This window comes from Embiotoca jacksoni, unplaced genomic scaffold, assembly GCF_022577435.1.
Source record: "Embiotoca jacksoni isolate LCO1_2020_lvr unplaced genomic scaffold, fEmbJac1.0.p SCAF_28, whole genome shotgun sequence".
Taxonomy (NCBI): domain Eukaryota; kingdom Metazoa; phylum Chordata; class Actinopteri; family Embiotocidae; genus Embiotoca; species Embiotoca jacksoni.
Genome location: NW_027185379.1, coordinates 3,988,119 through 4,012,823, shown reverse-complemented (window position 1 = coordinate 4,012,823; position 24,705 = coordinate 3,988,119). Strand labels below are relative to the sequence as shown.

At 39.6% G+C, this 24,705-nt stretch overlaps 1 protein-coding gene across 1 annotated transcript in view; it reads left to right on the top strand.

The window, feature by feature from the left end:
- Positions 1 to 10,451: 10,451 nt before the first annotated feature.
- The window catches only part of stard13b (StAR related lipid transfer domain containing 13b), a 56,204-nt gene continuing 41,950 nt past the window's right edge, over positions 10,452 to 24,705 (top strand). Inside the window, exons 1-4 of the mRNA XM_069161240.1 lie at positions 10,452 to 10,946; positions 16,875 to 17,018; positions 18,530 to 18,676; positions 24,016 to 24,049. Of these exons, the coding sequence (XP_069017341.1) occupies positions 10,557 to 10,946; positions 16,875 to 17,018; positions 18,530 to 18,676; positions 24,016 to 24,049 (715 nt within the window). The 5' untranslated portion in view covers positions 10,452 to 10,556. The remainder of the gene's footprint in view (positions 10,947 to 16,874; positions 17,019 to 18,529; positions 18,677 to 24,015; positions 24,050 to 24,705) is intronic.

Below are 24,705 nucleotides of genomic sequence, written 5' to 3'. Positions count from 1 at the left end.
TCGTTGTTAATTACCAGTTCATATTTTTGATTGATCAAGTAAATGTTTTGGTTTCTAAAGTGTCACAAATGTTGAAAATAATCTCCTAAATATCTCATTTCTGATATAATCCATGGTGACATTGACACGATTGTATTGACAGATTACCAATTAACTTCAATCCAATTAAATTGATTCATATAAAGCCAGACAACAACATAAGTCATCTCAGGGTACTTAACATAGTAAGGTCGAGACCTTATAACATTATAAAGAGAAATCCAATTACAATAACAGTCCAAAGATGCTCAGTTTACTATAATGGAGGACTAAAAGATGTAGTAAATATTCATACTAGGACCAGGAATAATTAATCAGTTAAAAAACTAAATAATTCACTGTTGATGAGGCAATAGTTTAGCTGTTTCAGCAGTCATGTGAACAGCGTCACCGTGCAATGGAATTATAACATTTTTATTCATATGTTGAAAACTGGATAAACTGCATAAATAAATAAAAAGTAGTAAATCATAATGGAATTTGTAGGACAGATAAAGATCTGTTTGCATATGCGTCATACAATCATGTGAACAGCGTCACCGTGCAATGATGAAAGAACACATGATGAAATGATGCAGCCTTGATGTTTATTTTGATTTATGAAAAGCTACCAGCAAGTTTAGTCTAGATTTTAAAACCAGAGAGAAATCTATGAAAACTGGAACGGCAGTCACCCAAAAATCTACAACTGCACTGAATGCGTTTGAAAATGGTCACTAAAGAGTAAAGTGTGAGAGATTTGTGGTATAAGTTAAAAGGTGCAAACACATTGAATGCTTCTTCAGTATTTTTTTTTTATGGTAAGGCAGAAACCAACGCTGGCAGTCAGCTGTGGCTGCAGTCTGCTGCAGGGCAGCTGTTTTCAAGACCTCGCAGCTTTGCATCAAACTGACAACTGCTGAGCTTTGATCTGATTTTTTTTTTTTTTTTTTTTTTTGGCAAAATAAAAGGCGGCTGACATAACTCAGGACAGTTTTCTCCCTCTCAACACTGTGTTGTCATAAATTGCAGTTAACTAGTTACAGAGCTCACTAAGTTATTTCCTTACTTTAAGGTTATTTAGCTAGACCATACACCCATTGGACAATATTCATTGGAAACACATGTAGTCAATCTTTATGCTGCATGCCGTGTGTGTTTATCCAGATGAATAACCTCCATCATCTCTAAGTATCCCTATCATCTTGGCATGTATTTTCATGTTCCTGGAAGCAGCCAACTTGTTTGTTGTCTGACCCCAGGAGAGGAGTGGGTGGTGTTGTGTTTGCATCAGACATGGGTTTAGAGCATACCTCTCAATTACACAACATCACAATCGCAACATCGAGCCCACAAACTCACCCTCCACCTCACAACTCAGAGCGGAAGGAATTCGCTGGTTGCTGGCAGAGCATGTTGCAGCAGGTGAAGGCGGGGGTTGTTGTTGATGTGAATTAATTTGTAGCTGCTCTCTTGAGTGTGTGATGGTGATGGCCCACTGCCTCATCCCTCCGAGGCGATCCCCCGGTCACATGAAAAGCCGAATTGATTCACCTCTCATCCATCCTCGTCCTCCTATAATCACAGACATGCAGTGGAGACAGGCTGTGAAATGTTTGTGCTGGCAGTATAATTTACCATCATTTTAGTCAGTGGCTATGGCTCTCCATTCATGATGACTCCTCTCTTTATTCTCCAGCATCCCTCATTGTTTGGGAATGTTTTTACAGTGGTCTTGTTGCGGGGGAGTTATGTGGTAAATAGCGTGTGCTGCTCACATGTGTTGTCAAAGCAGAAATGTGCCAGTGAACAAAGAATTCAAGAAGAGCAGCAAAGCCAAAAGTATACACACACAGTTATAAGTCCCAAGTGTCCTCATGATGTAAGAAATATTCCTTCACCAGTACATTTTTGTTACCTTGTGAAACAGTGCTCTTGTGGTTTACGTAACAAAGCTTCATCTTTTAACTTAAGCTCAAAAGAATTCAAGCACAATACCGTTGCCCAGGTTATGTTATTAAAATAATAAACCTGCTTTTTAAAAGACCAGGCTATCTATCGTTTCATCATTTTTTCATGCGTTGCTTTTGCACAAACATACATTACATTGCCGTTTTTTTTTTTTAAAAGATTGTAGGGTCTGGGACTGTTGTGAGCAGAGGAAAGTGTGTCTTTTCCAACCAATTACCAAACCAGATTACCATCTGCTGCCTGCCAAAAGTGTCAGCTCTCATGGGACGTTGCAGGAACAGTTGTTATTCTAATGAATTCAACAAAATGTGTGATTTTAGTCAGTGGGAGATGGCTGTTACATTCTGAATATGTAGACATTATACGTGGTTTTGTGTGCACCACTTTGCATGAAACACTCAGTGCAGATGAATATATGGAGCAGGATGATCTTGGACTACTTAATTGAATCTATTGTTAATTTTAAGGAAAGTTTCACATTTGGTGACTTTGTCTTCTAGGTATCTAATTGTGATCTATAATTTAGATTTTTACCCAGAAACGTTTTTACTCTTATGTGGTCTCACATATCAAAGTGCCACAAGTTTAATGTTGACTTTATCTTGGATGTTATCATCTGCGGCGTGAAAACAATGTTTTTTTCATCTCGTGATTATTATGTGATGTTCTGTAATTATACAATTTGTTTGCTGTTACCTTAGTAAGTTGTTTATGTTATAGCTGGTATTTTAGTTGGCTTGCACTTGTTACAGTTGAAGAAAATGTCTTAATAAAATCTTATTTTTATTAAGCACTGTTTAGTTTCTTTCTTATATGCCTTATGGTTGTTTTGCATTTGCTCTTTGGTCATAGGGGACTACAGTATCTATGAAAATATATTTCATGTCCTAAAAGGAGAAATCTGTAACAAAAACAGTCTGAAAACAGGGATCATGAAGTCCATTATCTTTGCACACCGAACAGCTGAGTGACAACTTGCGCAGCTCGTCAGATACAAAGAAAGCGAGGTTAAAGAAAGAAGTGTCAATGCAGAACATCTGCCCATGTTCCTTTGGTATGCAGGGAATCTGAAGCAGAGCCGACAAGTAGCACAGATATTGAGACAGTTTGTGGTATTGCAGGAAGGTTTTCTAATGATATTTGCATTTTGAATTGTACTTGTCCATTACCACAGCTCTGTACAGTTTCTATCACATACTACGTCTGCATTAAACAAAACGAACGTTACCAGAAGCAGATAAAATTAGATTATACGACTGGTTTAACGTGTCAGTTTTGTGCTGTTTTAAGAGACCCACTCTTGTTCTGTGTGGCAATAACAGATTGCCTTGCTGGCTGGCAAACCTGCCACCATTCAGCCACATGTTTCAGAAACACAGCTGGCTCCATTCTCCATTCTTATATGCCTTATGGTTGTTTTGCATTTTCTCTTTGGTCATAGGGGACTACAGTATCTATGAAAATATAGTTCATGTCCTAAAAGGAGAAATCTGTAACAAAAACAGTCTGAAAACAGGGATCATGAAGTCCATTATCTTTGCACACCGAACTTCACTGTGTGAAGACCACAGGCACTTCAGAATGTCAGCCTCGTCTTGACAGCCGCGTTGATACCGCTGATAAGGGAACGAGGGAGAGAAGAGACAGCATTGAAATGACAGCGCAGAGTGTTAAACATTCAACCATTCAATAATTTGATATAAAGTGCATTTTTCAATCTAAATGAAAGTTAATTAACAAGAATTTATCTTTGTTTTTGCTCATATCTGATAGTATTTTTTTTTTTAATGTATTTATATAGGCATAATGCATTATTGATGCAGCAAATGCACATCACATTACTTTGCACTCAACAGACAAACACACACACACACACACACACACACACACACACACACACACACACACACACACACACACACATATATATATACAAATAAACTTTTTGTAGCTTGAACATATTTCTAAGATTAATTGATGTATTATATTGCCTTTTAAGCCCTTGTGTCTGCATTTTCCTGTTGGTTAAAAATATTTGTTTTGTATTAACTCCATAAAGTTGATATTACTGATGCATATTGTCTAAAAAAAAATATCCAAACTGAATGTAATGTAAGATTAGCCTTATAAACATCCATTAAAAAAAAATTGTTGTGAGAAGTTCTTATTGGGTGAATATAAGTTAATCTAATTACTTTAATTGATTTTCAGCCTGAGGTGTTTAGATGAGCGTTTTTACAGTGTTGCAGCTGGCAGTGTCAGCTCAAAGGCCATTCTTGAGGGTATGAAATGTCTTCCACAAGCTTGAGTCAGTATGTTACAAAAACATTCATATTGCTACAACAAGAACAGGCAAGAAAATAATCCGAAATAGAAACAAATGTGTTTAATGGATTGATAAAATGTTATATTAAAACTGTGGATTTTCTAGCCTGGTTTGACTGACAGACGGTTGCGTACCCTCAGGTGTTCCAAATTTTCAGTCATTTCTATCTTCCAGTCTTCCAGCTGAAGTGAATGCTAAACAGACGGGGAAATTATCATTCTTATCTATCTGTAAATCAGCCAAAAGCAAACAGTAATATCCTCTTACACTCACATTTGCTTCTTTCTGGAGGGGTTTGTACTAAGCTCCTCCGCCTGCTGCTTCTGGGCCTTGGTATGCCTGCCATCTCTGGCAGTCTGCTTTGCCAGCCTGTCTGCATCCCCCTGGCCCCGATTTGACATAGTTGTCATAGCAGTGATCTGCAGCAGGAAGGCTTGTCTTGTTTCCATTTGATTTAATACATCTCTTATTATGACTGTATAAAAGCTGCCTTTAGCATTCATACTGAAGAAATGTAATTTTTTGAAACCACTAAAATGATGAAGGCAAGAGGTTCAAATACCCATTTTGGGATAATTTAAAGTATATATTCTTTGTATGAGTCGACTCTTTTTCTTGAGGAAACTTCGATCCTTCAATGTGTGCAGCAAGATGTTGGAGATGTTCTACCAGTCTGTTGTAGCCAGTGCATTGTACTTTGCCGTAGTCTGCTGGGGGAGCAGCATTGGAGCCGGCGACACCAACAGACTTAACAAACTGGTTAAGAAGGCCGGCTCCATCATCGGCTGCAAACTGGACAGCCTGGAAAAGGTGGTGGAGAGGAGGACGCTGAGGAAACTATTGTCCATATTGGATAATCCTGACCACCCTCTCCACCACCTGCTGCAGGGACAGCGGAGCACGTTCTCCAATAGATTCCTCCAGCTCCGCTGTCACAAGGACAGATACAGGAGATCATTCCTGCCCACTGCAATAAGACTGTACAATAACTCACCTCTGGCAAAATCATCACACAACAATAACACCGTTGGTTGTTTGTTTTCTTGTTTGTTTAAATCTTTGCACAATTATTTAGTTAGTTTTAATTTAATTTAATTATTCTATTTTATTTTATTCTATTTTATTGTATATACTGTGCATTTTTTTTATATTTAATATTTTTTTACTGTTGTTTTATTGCTTTCCTGTACCTATAATGCTGCTGTAGCGAAAACATTTCCCCTTGTGGGATAATAAAGTAACTATCTATCTATCTAAATTCAATAGAATTTTTAATTGCCCCAAATCAAAAATTTACTTAAAATATTCTTATGATCTGCATGTGCGTTGTATTGGGGGGGAAAGTGGGACCGACTATGCAGGGCTGGAAGGCCTCCTAACGCCTGGAGCAAAATTATTGAATTCATTAATCAGTGTCAGAAAGGATGTCAGAGCTAAAGACACCGATGGATGTGACTCTACACCCCCCTCCCCCCAGAGAAAAGAAAGGGTGAGAATATGTCACCCTTTCTTTTCAACAAAAGGTGGGTTTAGTCCACCTAAGTGGTGGAAATTAACTTGCTAGCTCAGCCAATAGTGAAATAGGCAACATCATTAAGTCATATGGTTCAGAGCTGAGTGTTCATATTTCGCTCCTTTTTTAGCCGACATTTGTTCAATGCAGGCAAACTTTTAGCAAGCTATTCATACTAAGTGAGGTTTCCCTGCCCCTATCTGGTGCCAGCCCAACAGGTGCAGCTCCAGGCTCACAGCCCGTGCCTGTTAATTTCCTCCCTATTGCTCAGTTTGCCGATTTTGACTTCTATCTCTTTTTGGAAGCAAAGTCTGTGTTTTTTTCTTGCAGTGCCAGCAAAAAAAGTCTGTTTTCTCTTTTCTTTGCATCAGGCCCTGGGGCAACCTGCACAGTTAGCTTGTGAGAACATCCAGCTGTGTTTGAGCTGAACTGTTCTCACTCACTGGCCTTGGACTGTTCAACTCTGCAGCGATAGACCTCTCTCTGTGTTCCTGTTGTCCACTTTTTTTGGTTTCTACTCCTTTCCTCTCATTCACATGCACCCCCACACTTTTCTTTCCTTTCCCAGACAGAATAAACAAAACCACGGCACATTCTCTGCCAGTTGCTTAAAATAGCGCCTGCTGTAACTTTTGCATGCAGCCATTCAAACAATAGTGGAAATGTAAACAGATATTCCCGTCAAGGACATCAGCAATGTGTCTCAATCTGAACAAAAGATCAGGATACATTAAAACATTGCACACACATACCCTATCTCACTGATCAAACAGTGGACTTATTGCTATTGTGTAGCATGGATGAGCATGGATTTGTAAGTATTCTCAAATATACATGAACATATTTCTACCTTGGTCTTTCAGAATTTGTATTTCCATTTTAGCCTGCAAAATTCTTAAAATTCTCTGCATTGCGAATATGAAATGTAATAAAAACAATGTAATGATATATAAACACAGAAGTTATAACAAGAAAGACAAGGCCTCCTTGATGGGGATCTCCATTTACTAAAATGCATATCTTTTCAGAGAACTGAAGACCACTTTTTACAATGAAAAACACGAGTAAACACGAGCTGAGAGAGAATGACGGCCACAGCCTGATTTCAAAGTATTTTATGAAGGAGAGAAGTCGCTCATTTTCTTCCCCTTGCCAAAAGGGCACACTGAGTCCAAATGTTGATATCTGGCCGTTCCTGGTGAGGAGACCGAATGAAGGAGTGAAGAAATGAATGAGCGAACATCCAACCCCCAAGTTATAATGTCAATAAGGCCAATTTCAAAATTATTTTAGGTTCAGTTGAGGAGCACCATAAACAAGATGTCAGCAGCCGAATGAACAAGCAGTCGCTCACGCGTGTCTGTTTCATGTTGATGTCAGATTACAGTTCTTGTTAGTAGATTCTGTGGAAAGTAAACTTTTTCCCCGTCGATGTGTCCTTTACCTGAACCAAACTTTACAGCCCTAGCAGTAACCACTCTTAAGCTAAACTCCAATCTTACCCTAAAGCTCAGTAGTTATCTCTTCTAACTGGTGAGTATTGGATTTGCTCACCTCCCACTTTCAATCTCTACAGTATGTCGTCTCTTCGGATCTATCTATATACATGTTGCTACTCTGAATCACAAGAGAATGCAGCAGTTCTTTGGCTTGAAGTTCCAAGATGGTTGTTTACTTTCACATTGTGATTTCATGATAAATGCGAACCACTTGTACACAGACATTATATTACGAGGATATCTAAGGATGAATCCAGGATTGGAGAATGAAGAATAAAACTTTTACAAATACAAAATGAATTATTTGAACAGTTGCCTATTCCTTGATTGTTTGAGTATTTTTTTTTTTTTTTTTTTTTTTTTTTTTGTCTTTTCAGACATTAACAAAATGTGAATCAACTTTCAGGCTTTGCCCTAAGGTGCCATTAAGCATCAGTCAATGATTTATAGTGTGACTTTATAACACTAATTGATTTGATGTGTGGTACAGATGCCTAACAGGCAGTTATTCTGTATATAGTGGCAAATTCAAACTTGAGGAAACATGCTTTTTGGTTTCAGTTCAACGTCCTATCCTATCGTCTCATGAAGATATCATCTTAATCCATGCTTCATCATATGCATCAGTAAATCACGGTTGCACCAGGACATTCCCCGTTCACTTGAAAGCATTCCTCAGCCTGGTGTTTTGATGCAACGGGCCACAACTGCAGTTTGTCTTGCTCTCACAGTTTGTGAGGTCAGGAAACCCAATGCACCTTGTTCTCTCAAGAGTGCCAACCGCTGCTGCTCCCTCCACTCCCCCTCACCCGCCCTCCATCTCCTTCCTCCTCCCCTTTTCCATCTCATGACAAGTACAGGGTCTTCCTGCTCTTACGCATATTCTGAATGGTTTAGTCACTGCTAGCTGATCAGTCCCCCAAGGAAACAGACGAGGAGGAGGAGGAGGAAGAGGAGGAGGAGGAGGAGGAGGAGGAGGAGGAGGGGGATGGCAAGCTTGCCAGAATCGGCCTATGGGAACATAAGTGTGGCTCAGCTTGGGTCTCTGCTCTTACAGGAATCAACCCCACTGTTTTGCCATGATCTCTGACACTGCTTGGGCAACACAGACAACTCTTTTCCACTCAGCAGGTAAGTCTTGTGTAAGTCTGTTTTCCTATGAAGTCAGCTCAGTGATGACTTACATCTGCTTACAAATGACAACTCTCAATTTCTGTCCTTGCTAATCCTCCTTGACTGAGTTTGTACTTTATGATATAGGTTGTTTGTACATGAGGAGACATGTTCAGGACTTTTCCTAGAAGACTGGATGTTTTTTTCCCTTTTCTAAATAAGTTGTGGTCTTGCCTTGCCTGTCAACACACCCAGTTAATTTTCTCTCTGTGACTTCTTTCCTTCATTCAAATCCGCCCCTGCATTCATCTGAGTATAATGAGACCTTCTTTGCACAGTGTTTTTTTTTTTTTTTTAAAGGGGGGTTTCTTGGAAGGAGCCTTAATCGCCTGTACACTTTCACATATTCACTATGTGCAGACAGGTTTCAATGGACACGCTGTACAGCATGTCCTTTAGTCATCATGTAATGTTGTTTTATAGATCTGCATACACATACTGTTTACAGATTTACTAAAAGTATCGTCAGCATTAGATTGCGTTCTTGTCTGAGGTTGTTTATCTGCTTGACTTATAAAGCAAAAGAGTTGTGTTTGTGTGCATGTGTGTGTGTGCATGTGTGTGTGTGTGTGTGTCCAGTGTCTCAAGGCCAAGTTAAAGGGTGCTGCCAAGTGCAGCTTTCTCAAAGGATCAGCAGAGACCCATTTGTGCAAAATAATATTTCTATTGCAGTGAAACACATTTAAATTACTACAATTAACTAATTTAACGAATTATTTTCCAGAAAAAAAAATCTCTCAGCTTCTCTAAATACAATAGTTTTGCTGCTAAAACATCAGGCTGATTGGAGGTTATGTGTATTTTGGAAGTTTCCCGGTTCACTTGCACTCTTATCACGTCCTCTGAACAGGTCCTTTAAGTGAAGTGTTTGTGGTTAAACAAGATTATAAGCTTCTGTAGAGGCACAGTAATGCAATTGTTTGTTTTTCCATGTGTAGTTCGGATGTCACAGACCTGTCCAAGGTGTGTTTCAAAGAAGAGCTTAATGAAGGGGTGAGTGGGAAGTTAACCAGTCGACCAGGGCCATCTTCTGTCCTGATGAATGGTGTAGTGCGTAGTAAATCACCTACTGGAGAAACGCAATGAGATTCCTCTGTGCAGTGATGTCACCACTATCATGTGTGCAACAGATCCAGACTTGAACAGCTCAGCCTGAGCCAGATGTTGAGTTTAGTTTCCCTGCAAACTCTTGGCTGGATGGCACGTACTCAGAGCTGTTCACAGCGAGAAGCTTTACATTATTTGTGTATACTGAGACTTTGATAACCACAGGACACAGAGACATTCGGAAACACTCCAAGAAGTATGTATTATCTTGTTTTACCTGTACTGTGGCCTGGAAGAAGTACTCTTCTTCTCTCTGCTTTTCGCATGTCTTCCATACCATTCACGCATTTCATTTCTGTTTATTTCAGGGTGGTTGTGTGGTTTGACTGAGCATCTTGCGTAGAAAAATATGGCCATCCGATATATCAAGCTCAAGTACCTGTGGATTTATGTTTTGAATTATGAGAAACTATAGAGGAAAACAAAAATGGAGATTCCACCTGTAGTGAATTTGGAGGAACATCAGTCTCGGACAGTTTTAGGATTCCACAAACTGTCCTTTTCAACACAAGAATCATCTTTAGAAAGTGCTTCTAGCTCAGCTAACGACTCACTGGACCACAGAGGGGATGATTGTCTCCCTGAAGCTCAATGCTTGCTGTTGGCGCCAGATAAGGATGTACCAAAGCTTAAAAAGAGATTTGAATTTGTGGAGACTGCGTTTTTTAAGGAGCCTGAACAAGTGTCAGTCAGTTCAAGAGAAGCATCTCCGGGCACAGCTCAGCTTCGTGAAGCCCAAATTATGTCCATAACACCTGCGTCAAATCAGGACTGCTGTGGTAACTTTTCAATTCCTGCTCCTGCCGCAGAGGTCCAGTCCAACCGGGTGGCTCAGAGTCATCCCGGTCAGATACTGGAATTAAACTGTGAATGTGTAAAATCTGAGTTCAAGAAGTTGGAGCCAATCACAAATGGCTCCAACCTCAATCTGGACTCCACTCCTACCATCATGGTTCCTGCGACTGTTCCGGATTCAGGCCGGAGAGTATTGGATCTACCGCACATCGTGAAGCACAAACAGAGCTACATTACCTTCTCGGACTGCACCTGTCCCTCCACAGCCAACTACTACGCTTTCAATAAGAGCTCTGACGACGGAGAATCGTCACAGGAGGGGGAGAAAGAGGAGGATGATGGTCACCACGATGGCGACGACGATGACGACGATGATGTGTTCCCAGAGCTGCCTCACAATACAGACTTCCTTGTCAGTCACAGACGAAGGAACACAGGAAGAGACAAACAGAAGAGGAAAAGTTCTGCGAGTGCACGCCCAGAACTCGATCACACACCCAGCAGCTGCTGTTACGAGGCCATCGAGGAAACTAGCAGTAAGGAGGTATGCTGCTATTGACTTGATATCATCCACAGTTACTCAGTGTTGCCTTTTGAAATTATACTCTTAATCAGTTCATTAACTCATGGCTAAAAATTGCATCTATTTATCTATAGTTTATTTTATCAGTTTATTTGACAAGAACAGTGCTTATCAAACAGAAAAAAAGTGTTAGCCTAAAGGTCTAGTTTGTATTTGTTGCTTCTTGCCAGATATTATAAATGACTGTAAAAAAGGTCTATAAAATTCATATACATTCAATAAATATTCACAAAACAACACATCCATCAATTAATGGCCTCACAGATAGATAATGGCCTTAGAAATATTTATATTATATTTATATATTATATATTTATTTATATATTTATATGTACTTATTCCAGTTGAAATGCTATTTCACACATAACACATTATGTATTTTTTGTGTTTTCACAAAAAAGTAGGTGAGATGTTTCACATGTAAAATACCCATAAGAGAAATGTCAGACAAGCCTGTGTGCTCAAAATGAAGGCGACTTCACCATGTGAACCGGAGTTAGTTCATAAATTCCCTTTTTTGTAAATTTTTTTTGATCGGGAAATAAAGTATCTTAGAGCATTGAAAGAGAGGAGAAAGAGTAGTGACAGTAATTGGTCAACGGTTGAGTATCCGGATTTGAACTGAGGTGATATTATTTCACTTCAGTTCTGTTTTTGGATTGTAGGAGGAAAAGTCACACCTGTCCATATTTGCGCGCTCGCTATCGTTGCACAGTGAGATAACGCGTTGTAGGAGTACACAGACTACCCATTTGTCCTGGTGAAACACGGATCCAGAAGGAATGCAAACAGCTTCTGCTTTCTTTCCACTCCCTCAGCAGGCACCAGTGTTTTGACACAGCGGGATCGTATTAGCTCTGAACTTACATTACTGAACCTTCTTCCTCATCTTCCTCCCTTTTCTTCGCAGCACATTGGAGTCTCCTTTTCACGCAATCTCACCCGTGACTTTCTAACCCCTGACTTTTATTGCCCTTTTAAAGGCTCATATGAACATTGATGAATACTTATGTGTGCGTTCTGTTACAGCAGGAGGGGACGTATCCAGTTGCACATAACTGTCATGCTTTTCCAAACAGTCTGCAGATAATAGTGACTGGTGCACATTAGCTTCTCTTGTCTGTTAGTCGGGTAATGCCAGCTTTATGTGCAGAATGACACTCTGCTCTGAAAGGGTTGTTTTGGAGAAGATGGGAAGAATGCAGGGAATCCAGAGAGCCTGTTGTAAATATTATCAAAGGACGGCAGTAAATGCTTCCAGTCCAGTCACACCACAAACTCTGTCAGGAGGCTGATGTGAGGCACCATTGATTTGATCTGAAAATGTGTTTTAGGAAAAGCTGTTTTTAGGTATAACTAGCACTATCAGTAAGAAATGCTTGATATATATATATATTCAGATAATATTTCATGATCAAATCTCAGAACAACATGATAGTAAATGAGTATTGTCTTTTATCATCCACGGAACAACTTCAAACTGTCTGAAAAGTCTGATCAAAATATAACTTTACTACAAAGTATGCCGGTCTGATTGAATAGTTATTGAAATATGTAATTGCAGAATGCTCCAGGTAAGGATTCGGTTTAATTTTTATTCCAGAAATATACAGTTTTGTCTGTAAATTTTGTTTAAATAGTGAAGTGGCAGATAATTAGTGAAATAGCACATGGATGCAGTTGATAACATTAACCATATGAGGGCACTATCTGCATAAACATTCCACTAGAGTTCTTCTCATGACTCCCTCCTCATTTGAGTTTATTAACTTAACTGTGACTAAATGCCCCAAAAAGCACACAATACTTCACCTCATCTTCCTCCCTCCTCTGCAGATATGGCCGTGTTCTCATGGTGTTTTTTTCATCGCAGGATATTAAGAATGTCATTTATTCCTCCTAGTAGCCAGGTAGCCGTTGCCCTTTCGCATGACCGCCTGCTACATTTGGATACCTCCATGGTGATCTCTGGCACTCTCTGTGGGTGGCGCAGACCAGGCACCGAGCCCAGAGCTCACACACTTAACTCCTCATTTCCATGTCAAAGCCACTGTGTTGGGGTTCACAATGTGGCCAATTTGCGCTGATAAAGTTATAGTGGACTCACATTTTGCTGTCCCCAGAAGATAACATTAATGCAATTATCTAAAGGATTGACTCATACCAGCTCAGTTGCCATGGTGTGGGGGGGCTTCACACAATTGCCAGGGCCCGATCAAGGGGAAAGGCACGAAGGGATGAATCAAGGGTAGTGTCTCACTTGAGCGTCAAGCCTCCTCAGGAATTTGTCTCATTCTAAGTAGAACTGGCCACATTCCTGAGCAACACCTTGTGGGGATGTCACTGAAAAAAGACAGTGTGAGTGTGTTCCAGATTTGGCTCAAACATGTGCTGGAGAGGGGCATCTGTTTATTGCATTTGTGTTTGTCTGACACCAGGGGTTAATTAGCAGTCCAGCTTGCAAGACCTTCAGCTTCCTTTTCTTATAGATTGTTTTTTACAGTTTGTTTTTTTTTACCCCCCCCCCCTCCTCCTCCCACAAATATCTTTAAGAATGGATGTTTTTCAGCTTTTTGCCCTTCATCTGAATAGTTTAAAGTCACACACACAGTAGCACTACTACTGAAGTTAGAAGTCAATTTCTTGCCTAAAGACATTTCAGTCGCATTAGTGTTTTCCATCACCAGGGCTGCATCAATGAATAGATATCCTCTTTATATTGACTTCTTAACTGTCTGGTTTACACTCAGCTTCCTCTTACTTTGGTGTTACATGAATTTCATCAAATGTTTTGGCTGCATAATTGATCTCAGGATGTTAAAGAGGAACAACAGTCTCTTGTTAATATGTAAAATGATCAACCATACCACTATGCTTTTGTCAAAGTTAAATTTCCCAACTTGTGATTTGATATCCCAAACTTTCAAATACTCATTCCTCATTTTCAAATGACAGAGGCCATGAAAGAAAAAATTAATCAATATTTTTTTCAAATGTCAAAACAAGATCATACACTTTACAATTTGAACACACAGGGCCCTCATATGTTGACGTAAACACAAATCTATGTTCATTCCAAAAAGGCCTGAAAAGCTTAATTCAAAGATCCAGGCGGATGGACATTTGGAATATATCAAATTGATTTAATTCTCAACCTCATCCAAATGCATGAATGTTCACAGTTTATATAATCATATTTCTTACATGACTGATAGGAAAGTGTCTTCTTTTAAATCTGGAGAATATATTGGAAAGACACAAACTGAAACTGCAAGAGTATATGGGAGGGTTTTCTAGGAATATGTGCGTATTTCTTCAAAATAGTAGCTTACATAAAGAGGAACATTCAAGCAAGGATTCATCTCCATCATTCTTGTCTCACTAATTGCAGGGGTAGCTGCAGGGTTAGCCATGACAAGATGAAGCTTGTGATGTCTGGTTTCTGTTTTCTGGAGTGGATGTTTAAGTATGAGATTCCTTTTATTTGTGAGAGAGACACAGAGGATTGAGCTGTCAAAACATCCATGTGTCAAACATTTTATATTCTCTGGTCAGACTTGAAAGACAGACATAGCAGAGGAGGGAAGCTTTATTTTTTCCTCTTGGTGACCCTCGGTGATCCCTCAGGCCTCAGAGGTCAGCAGGGGATTGGCCGGATTTAGGTCATTCCTTGGAGATCGAGTGGAAGGAGACGCTTTCTCCCTGTGCTGAGTCAGTCAGCTGACCCTGGGTGGTCAACTGACTGAATGGTGTCTGGTCTCTTAATTCCTCTCAATTTAGGAAGAATGCAACATAATATAAGTTTGTCGGGGCATTTATTTTTGCAATACAATTTAGATGTGCTGAATGATTTGCAGCTTGTGGGAAACAAGCTCGTATCATTCAACAGGTTCATAATCACCACTGTGAAAATGCATATTACTGACATACGTCTATGACAAAATATTAGGTAATTACGGGATGTATGTAACTAAAGATTGTTTGGATTTCTTCAACTGAATTGTATTTCTTTCACTGGGAGTAAACAGTCTACGGTCTGCAATGTGACTCTTAAAAGAGGTCACAAGGGTGGTTTGTCCTCATTTGGACTTTTCAGACAGATTTTTCTTTTCTTATTTTGGTACATTTTCCGTCAAACCACAGTCAATGAAAATGGTAAAACAAGCGTCATATTTGTTTCAAAACTTAAAAAAAGTTGATCAAAGCTCTTTGGGCAGGAACCATGCCCAGTCCAAGACATGTTTGGGAGTTTCCCATCAGAACATTGAGTGAGAAAGTGACTTCAGTGAAACAATTGTGCATCCAGAGGCTTTTGATGTTAAAGAAAGATGACTGAATTCAAATATGACTGACAACAGGCTCTGCTGCAGCTTTTAGTTTTCAACCGACAACGTGTGGCAGCGCTTGATATTGATCATGTCTTTGAACCTAACTGTATTTGTAGGTCATTTCAAACTTTCATTTCAAGCTGCAGTCAATCAACATTAATGTACCACTGACAAGAGAAACACAGACATTGCTATCTTTTGTGTGTGTGTGTGAGAATACATTCTTTTATTTCTGTCAGTTGTTTTCAACAAAAAAAATACCAGTTTGAGCAGCATCGAAAGCCTCGATGGAGCCGGTATGATACAGCGTCATTCAAATGTAATCATGGACACTTCTTGGATACACTATCAGAGTAACCTTGGTGAATTCAAAGGAAATTTCACTGAAAATTACAGCTCTACTCAAATTTCTCTGTGCTCCTGGCTGGAATACAGTCTGAACAGACATCTTGCAGTAACGAGATTCCTTGAGGACCTGTAAACTTTGCATTGATCCGTGAGAGAAATCCTCCCAAAAATCCACTCCTCCACACAGATTGCACACAGCAGCGCTGTTGAGGAGTGTGTTGCATTTGTTCCTTGATTACAGGCAAGAAACAAAACGTCTGATATTTCAGCCAGATTACAGAAAAACAATGACAAATTGTGTTTTTATGACTGAGGTGTATCCGCCTAATTTATGAGGCTGGACCTCCAGATCCTCAGACACAGCTCCTGTCTGGGTGAGGATTGTCTATTTATATACACCGTGTGTCTGGGGAGTAGTGAAAGCCCGCTTAGGGTAGTCAATCATGCTCTACATGGCACACATGTCTGGAACCCTCCTCCTTTGTTCTTTCACTCTGAGACACTGTTAAGGAGATCACATTTCCATGTGTGGCAGCGATGCAGTCCACTGATGTAGCATCTGCAATTTACAAGATACTTTTTGGGGTTTGTCTGGAACTGTTTTTGAGTTCAGGGCAGTGTGGTAAAGTGACAGAGGCTCTCACCTTATGTTGAAACTTGAATAAGTAGCAAGGATGATGGCAATTACTGGACTTGACCTATAACCCTGACTTCAATGACTTTTACTGTAGGTTTGGAAATCTGATTAAGAATTTATTTTTGATTTATATTTAATTATTACATCAAGCAGCATCTCACTTTGACATTACCCTTAAATGAATGTCCCCTGTGTCTACCTTGTGTAGCCTATGTAAAATTGTGCATTTGCAGATTTTGCACAATCTGTATATGTAGTTGATAAGACCAAATAAGGGAGCCATTTTTAATTGTATAATTGCTGTTGCTGCTTGCAACACTTAGGATGCAAACATGCATTTAGAGTTTTGATAGAACAGAAAAAACGGTGGTAAAATAATTAAAGAACAAAAGAAAAAGATCAAACAATAATTAATGATTGTCGTTAAAATATACTAATTTAGAAATGACAGCCAAAAATTTTTTTAATAATATGATGAAAAGAGTATTAATTTCCCAATATATAACTATGCTACTGTATATGGTAGAATGGGTAGCTTGTCTTTTCTTATCTGAGTGCTTCCTTGATTCTCCATAGGAGTCTCCACAGGTCAAGTCTCCCTGGTCGGAGTCAATGAGCCAGCTGATGAGGAAACTGGACCAGCTTAATCTGGACATTGAGGAGGCTCTGAGTGCCAGCTCGTCCCCCTCCGACACACCCTGCACCCCCCGCAAGACACAGGTGAGAGTGTGTTCGCACAGTCTGACATCACAACTATTGTCGCAAAATTATTTAATTGCAAGGGGTTGGTCCGATATTTGGATATACAGAGAATTAACAGAATGTACAGTGTGTTAAAAACCTCCACGTGCTCTGCAGCACTTCCACCTTCAGTATGTTATGGTATGTGCACTGTTGGTCTGTTGGTCATGTACACATTCCTGTGAAGGGCATGCTGCATACTTGGTCATGCTTTTTAACCTTCCCTAAATCAATTTAGTCTGCGGAGAGATAAACCCAGGTCATTATTCAGACCTGTAAGTAGCAAGTATTCCAAATTGTATGTCCTGTTTTTAAAAGTGTTGAACATGAAATTCAGATTGAAACAAGCTCTTTCAAATTAAGCAACAGAAACCAATAAACCCAGTATGTGAAAGGAGAAATGGTTTATTGATCTCTTGTCAATTGTGTAGCTTGTGAGATATGGGCATACAATGTAAATACCTCTATCCTTATTTCTGTTTTCTGGAGGTCTGGTCCCTCCCTCCAGCCGTGCTACTGGTTCCTACAGCTACACCCTCGTGTCCAACCGGTTAAATGCAACGTCTATCAAAAGATAAAAGATACAGTATTCAATGGTAAAACGTCACATGTCCAGCAACAGGAAGTTAACATGTATTCAAATATTAAGCAACCAATACATTTAAAAGTACAAACATGCAAATATAATAAAGCACATCAATAAAAAATACATTTAAAACACCATATATAATATCAAGCAATATAAAATGGCAAATCATTGAACTAGAAAAAGAAGAAAACGGTTCCAACTAATAGTTCCACTGCATGGCATATAGTCTTTGACACTATCAGCCTTGTCGGGCCATTTTGAAGTATCTCTTTGCCATTTAGTCTGTTTTATGATGTAGGTCTGTCGCTGTTAGATGTGATACTGAGATCTACAGTCAGAAGGCTGCAGCAGGAACAGACATCTATTGTGGTTTTGACGTTGCATTTTGGGCCACGCAACTCCAAAAAAGGCCCTTCTCCTGGTGGCGTGCTTCATGAAATATCCCAGTAGAGTTAGCATTCAGGAACAACAGTTCTCTTTTGGGCCCCCTATGTATGTACTGCACAGAGGGGCTGTTGTATTGGAAGGGAGTTTGTATGATTTGGTCCATTAGGAATGGTTGAGAGAGGCTTGCATGCCTTCCAGGCATCTGCATAACCATTCCAGGCATTCACTGTTACTTGCTTTAACTAATGACATGCGACTGGGCAAGACAAGACATCTTTACTGGGATATCTGACAAGGTCACAATCTCTGTCCTCTCAAAAGACGATCCACACATACAGGCTCCTTTGTGTGCCTCTGTCAGACTGAATCCAGAGTGAAGATTTCACTTCCCCGGACACTGACCTCAGCCTCTTGTTTTCTTTTCCCCTGGCCACCGTTGAGCCCATCCTGTCCTTGGCTGTTCGGCCAGACAGAGACCGACCCAGTCTTGATTGTTGTTGTGATGTTGTTGCAGTGGGGTGCTGTTTCCAAGTCCACACTGAACCAAACCCTGAACGACCAAGTTCTCCAAAGACCGGACAGAGAGGAATGTCAGAGCCGAGACACATCTTCTGCTCCTCGCAGCTCCTCAGTGGGAACAAGAGCAAGAACCAAGAAGACGGTAAGTTTCTCTAAGAGTCCCAGCTTCCTGCGACCACCCGGCAGTTTCAGTTAGAGCTGTTATACATGCAAACCTGTTACGAGCTGTTATTCAAACCTTCTTGTTTAAGGCTGTAAGCTGCTAAATTCATTCCAGTCTGCAACGTTTTCTTTTTTTCAGCTCAGATCTGGCTTTGGCTTTTTTGGGTGACTGCCATGACCTGTTTCCACAAAGCAGTATGCAAAGTATTTCTTCATGTTAATTCAAAGTTCTTGTCTGTCTGGAGCTGAGAAATATCAACTTTCTGTCCGCCTAAATGAGCTCTTATCTTGCACATATCTAGAACATTCAAACTTGGATTATTTTATCCAAAAATAATCACATGGAAATTTAATCGTGCTTTTTAGGTTATGTTTTAGCCATACTGAAAAGATGTTGTACAATGCATCATCAGTAAGATCCAAAGTTGTTTTACACGATGGACTGAAGGTAAAAAATACAAAGTGATTGGTACAAATTTATTAATTTATCATCCAAAATATATTTTATAAACTTTTCTTTCATTTCTTTAATGAATACAATTTCAAAAATACCTTTTACAATCCCATATTTGAGCCCATGCCTTGATCACAGTGTTTAAAAATAAAGGTAAAAAGAAAACATTACAATAGCACACTCTTTTTTTTTTCTTTTTTTTTTTTAAAGAAAAGTCCATCAGTAGGCATGTGATCTTTTTAAATTCACCTCTGTGCACCTGCTCTTCTCTCTATATATCTGTAAATATTTGGTGTTTGCGCTGGGAATAAGGTCAGTTTAGGCAATGAGAGAGAAGCAGGACTCACTTCTGCTGGACAAAGTATATAAATGTCACTATTCAGCTGCCCTAAAAGAAACAGACAACTGAGCGATTTGCAGAATGCTGGGCGGGTTTATATCCAAAGCCTTTCAGCTTGTTCTTTGTGCTTTCTTGATGGCTCTTATGCAACGTCTTGGTAAACAACCCACAATGAGGAAAAGAATAGTCAAATACTGTTAATACACTTTCCAGTATTATTGAGTAATTTCTTGTTATGATATAAGTCTAGGATCTTGACATGTTTCATTTTGTTTAGCTTCAACAAGAAACCACAGCAGGGTGTGACATTTTTAGACTGCTGAGATTTGAACATTATTTTATCCATTGGCGCGACAGGGTACTTCAAATGAAAGAGTGGTTCACAGAGGAGATGCCACCTGTCTCCTCTGTGGAACCCATAACTACCTCTTGAAAATGACAGCAGCAGTGTTTAAAATTTGGCTTTCAGGACAGCTGGGAATGTTCACATATGTTACAGACAAGAGTATTTTGGCTGCAGTGTAACCTTGAGTATAATGAGATCACATGTTTTTCAGAGGTGATGTGCTTTAGGGTCTTCGATAGTTTGAGTTGTAATTTTGTTTCCAGTTATTTTTTTCAAAACATAAAACAATGCATTTTGCATATAAACCACAAAGCTGGATATTCTTATTAGCATTAGATTAGGAGGAGATTTGAAGGACCAAGTGATGCCTTGAACCTGACCATTTCCTGCAAGGAAAGCCGAGCAGGTTGAAAATCAGTATAGGAAATCTTCGGCGCTTCAAGTTCAACGGAATGGCTTAACATTTTGGAAAATATGCTCATTCACTTCTGTGATGATTATTATATGGGAAGGTTGATATCACTTGCAAGTCTGTTTGGTACATTTGGAGGACCAGCCAGCAGTCAGTTAGCTCAGCTTAGTTTAGCGTAAAGGCTAGGTATACAGTTAGCCGTAGTTCCCCATCCATGGTTATCAAAAAACCTCCACCAGCTAACCAAAAAAAAGAAAGAAAAAGGTCTTTCCTTCCTTGTTTTCAATGTGATCCTGCAAAGTTTATGGAAACAGATAAAATGACATGTCAGCAGCATTTCACATGTGGAAAGATTTTTCCTCTTTGCTCCCCCCGTTCTGTTTTACGTAACATAACTGTGGATTCCATATAAAATGTCTGACAGCAGGGAGCGAGAATCTGATGCAGTCTGAATCCGAGCCTAAACATACTAGCTGAATGTGTTAGATTGTACACGCTGCTCGAACAGGTAGTTACGCCTTGACTGAAAAGGTGTTTCATGGAAGTATCTGGTAAAGGTTGCGGACTCCCCGTCTGTCTGTCTGATCTCTAAAAACTGGAATGCACCTCATATCTCCCTCAATCTGCTGCACATGCAGGCGGAGTTCCTCTTAGCAGGAATGTCTTCGGTGGTGATAAAGGTCATGTCTCTTTGGAGGTGGATACATATCTGTTTAATATTTATCTGTTTATTTATTCCTCATATCATCACTGAGACAGTGACTATGAGTAGATGGTATTTTGCTGCATTGCAAGAATCAAGTTACTGTATTAGGATACTTTGTTATTTATATCACTAATATTTCTAAACACACCAGTAGACATGCCAATATTTGTGATAATAATTTTTTTGGTATTTTGCAAAAATATAAACTTGTCACCTACAGAAAAAAGCCACTGATTATTTCTGGCTTTTATAATTTCTTTGTCTTCATTTTTTGTTAATTTTGAAGCATTTGAAAGCAGTAGAGGGTAAACTTCAACTGTTTGTAACTCTGCTCAACTCCTTTAAATATAACAAATTAAACTGTGTCTTGCAGGAGAAAATTTAAGTTGCTTTAAAATGCAATTTGAGCTTTACTACTATCTTATGACTTCTTTAACAGTTATTTTCACAAACTGTATTTAATGCTGAAAGGCTGTTCATTATTTTAATTGCCAATTGATACAAAATTTGAAAACTGAAATATCAAACGTTTGCTGCTTGCACCTTCGCAAACAAAATCATTTACTGCTTTTCTTCTTTTCTGTCGTTGTAAATTAAATATTTGCGTTTTGAACTGTTGGTCAGACAAAACAAGCTTTCTGAAAACATAATCTTGCTCTCTGAAAAACCTTTTAAGGGCATTTTCATGTTTTCTAACAGACCAAATAATCAGTTAATAATTGAAAAGATAATTACAAGATGAGTCAATAATCAAAACATTAGTTCGTGGCAGCCCTAACAGTATTTATGTATGTAGTGGTTAACTTGACCTCACTGTTCATCACAGGATCCAGTTGAGGCCAGCTGTTTGCTGCGTTCTATTTTTGGTAGATGGAGATGTATTTGGGTTGAAGATTCCTACTTTTAATTGCTGTTGACGGAAACGGGCATGCAGAGGACATGCTGGCCTGTCATTCGGACTGACCGGTGCTGTAACTGCACTGTTGACTTGTCATTTGTGCTGGACCAGCACCTATCATTCACCCACACAGATCTGTCACTCCATATAAACATCCTTGTTGGTGCAAGCGAAGGGGAAGTTTTCCCTCTGACAACAGTCCTGAAAGGGACACAGCGCTGCTTCTCTGTGGACGATGTCACTTTTTCTGACCTGTAACCTTTGACATGTGTCGACCATCTGACCATGATTGGCCTAAACTGGGGCGATGTGTGTTTTAAAGTGGGTCAGCTCTTGAGATATGCCAAGATGAAATGCTCAAAGAGAGTGAGTGATGTGTTCAGGTCTTTGAAGCCTTGTCAAATTGGTCCATTTCCTTTGGGGCTCCGCCTCTTGTTTTGCAGAGCTAATTCTTTAATTTATTTCTGAATCTGGGTCTCAAGCTGGTCTGCAGAGACTAACTTTTCAGAACCAATGCATTTACAGAGATATGTTGGCCGTGCTTGTGTCTGTACATTAAAACCAGTCTTTGAACTCTGTTACAGAAGGGTTTAGATATGCGATGAAATTCTGCCAGACTGTGCCAAATTTCACAGTCAATAATGTCGGATACATACGTTTTCAGAGGCCCCGCTCAAGTCTTCTATGTTTAAACAGAGGTAAAAATACACACATAAGGGTATGAGTCGTACTTTTATGACTTGTTTTTGTATTTTACTTGTTTCCCTGCTTCTCTCAGAGAGTTGGGATTTTTGTGCTTAGAGGTAACTGAGCGGTCAAGCTTGTTGACCCTAGAGCTACATGGGTAACCCTGGTAGTTCAAGGCTGAAACCTGCCAGGAATCTGTTGGCTGTGATTCCCTCCCCACTTTAAATCGTATTACTCATCTGAATAAATTATGCCCGCTGTCCATTGACCCCATTTGCTGTGTGCTTAAAGTGTCAAACAGCATTTTAACAAAAACTGCTAGTTTACAAAAAAAACACCTGTTTAATCCAGCCAATCAGGTTGTTTTTGCTGTCACAGTAAAGTTGCAGCCACATAGGTTGCTGATCCAGCCAAGTGCTTCTTTACACTGCAAGCGTTTCTGTTGCCATGACAGCACTGTGGGCCCACGGCCCGTCTGAAACATGCATTACAAGACTAACTCCGTGTCTTTAGGCCGGTTTAACTATAAAAGCCTTTGCAGATATGTTGATAGAATTTAGCGCAACATGAGCTGAACGCCAACTGACAGTCATGTTGGAGGGTCAACAGTATTGCAGAAGGCCATCTTGGGAGTTTCTGCAGCATTTAGTCTCTGCCAGGGAGAAATGTGGAAACGGGGCAAGAAAACAAGCGCATAAATCAGACCAGTGGGCCACAGAGGGGAAATAGAGGAAAGAGTTGGGCAAGAGAGAGGAAGCCATCCTGACTAGTTCAGACCAGGAAAAGATTTCAAGTCCTTTGGCCTCTGCAGTCATTTTATTCACGAACAAATTACAAATTCAAATCATGGACCTCTATTTCCCACCGTTTTAAGTAAGTATAAAGCCTATAGTCATCTATTGTTTTTTGGCAGTGACAAGTAACATGTATTATCACCTCTTTTCTTTTCCGCTAATACAAACATACGTCACTTTTCCGAAACTTACTGCAGTATCCAAAAGAAAGTATCTAATAAAAGACTTTTCTTCAGATGTTGAGCACCTGTTGGTTTTTCTTGATTCCAGAGTTCTCACCACTGCAGCGACAACAGATTACTGAGGGCAGTAATGAGCAACATATCAGCCTCTGAGTTAATAAGTGCTGTATCATGCCACCATTGATGCTGTGGCCAGTTTTTATTGACTTTGTCATCACAGCAGTGATCGCTGTGATTGAATTAAACAGGGAGACATCCTCTATTCCTGAGTCCTACGAACTGGGTGTGTGTCTCTTGCTGCTTTTCACAGCCAAAAAATGGGGACAGATTTTTTTTTTAGCTTTTAAAGTTGATCTAAATTCAAGTAAAAACCAAAGTAATTTTATTTGTTATCACTGAGATATCCGTGTTTCATGGTTCCAGCTGTCCAAAACCTATTGATGAGTATATAGCAACTTAATACAGTTACTGATCTGTTGCTATTTTCCTCTGTCTTGCAGATGTTCAATAAGATGACCAATGCAGCAGGTGCAGGTAAGATATTATTTTTTCTTTTTTTGTGTTTCCCCTCAGCTTTTGATGTAAAAGGCTTTCGCTGCACTCTTAAACCATTCACATAAAAAGAAGCCAATATGTATCTCTAATCCTTTATCTAAGTGCATATTTCGACACACATGCACTTCAGGTTGAGTGGAAAGTGTGTCTTTTGTCTGTCTTGAGCTTGTGATGGAGAGGTAACCCATCCAGGGTGTTGGTCTTCCTCCCTGCTAGGTGCATGCTGGGATAGCACCCAGTGGCCATAAAAAGTTTGCAGAGAAAATAGATGACTAAATGGATGTTGGAAAGCTCAAGAAATGCTCATCTTGTGGATATCAGCACACTTTCCCCAGCGTATTTGCACTTTATTGCATTGAATGTAAAAGATAATAACATTTAAAAACAATAGAACTGAAAGGAAACATCCAGAAAATGCAGACTTAGCACTGATTTCAGGGTGCCCGATCTCTCTTTCCCATTTCTGTTTGCTTTGAGTCACTGAGAAAAGATTTAGGTTGAGGAGCAGCAGATCCTCTTGTACATGACATCATTTTTGCTTACTCTGCCCTGAAATAACAATTAGAAATGGTATAGGAAAAGGATCGGACACTGTGGAAGTTATTTTCTTTTACACACACACACACACACACACA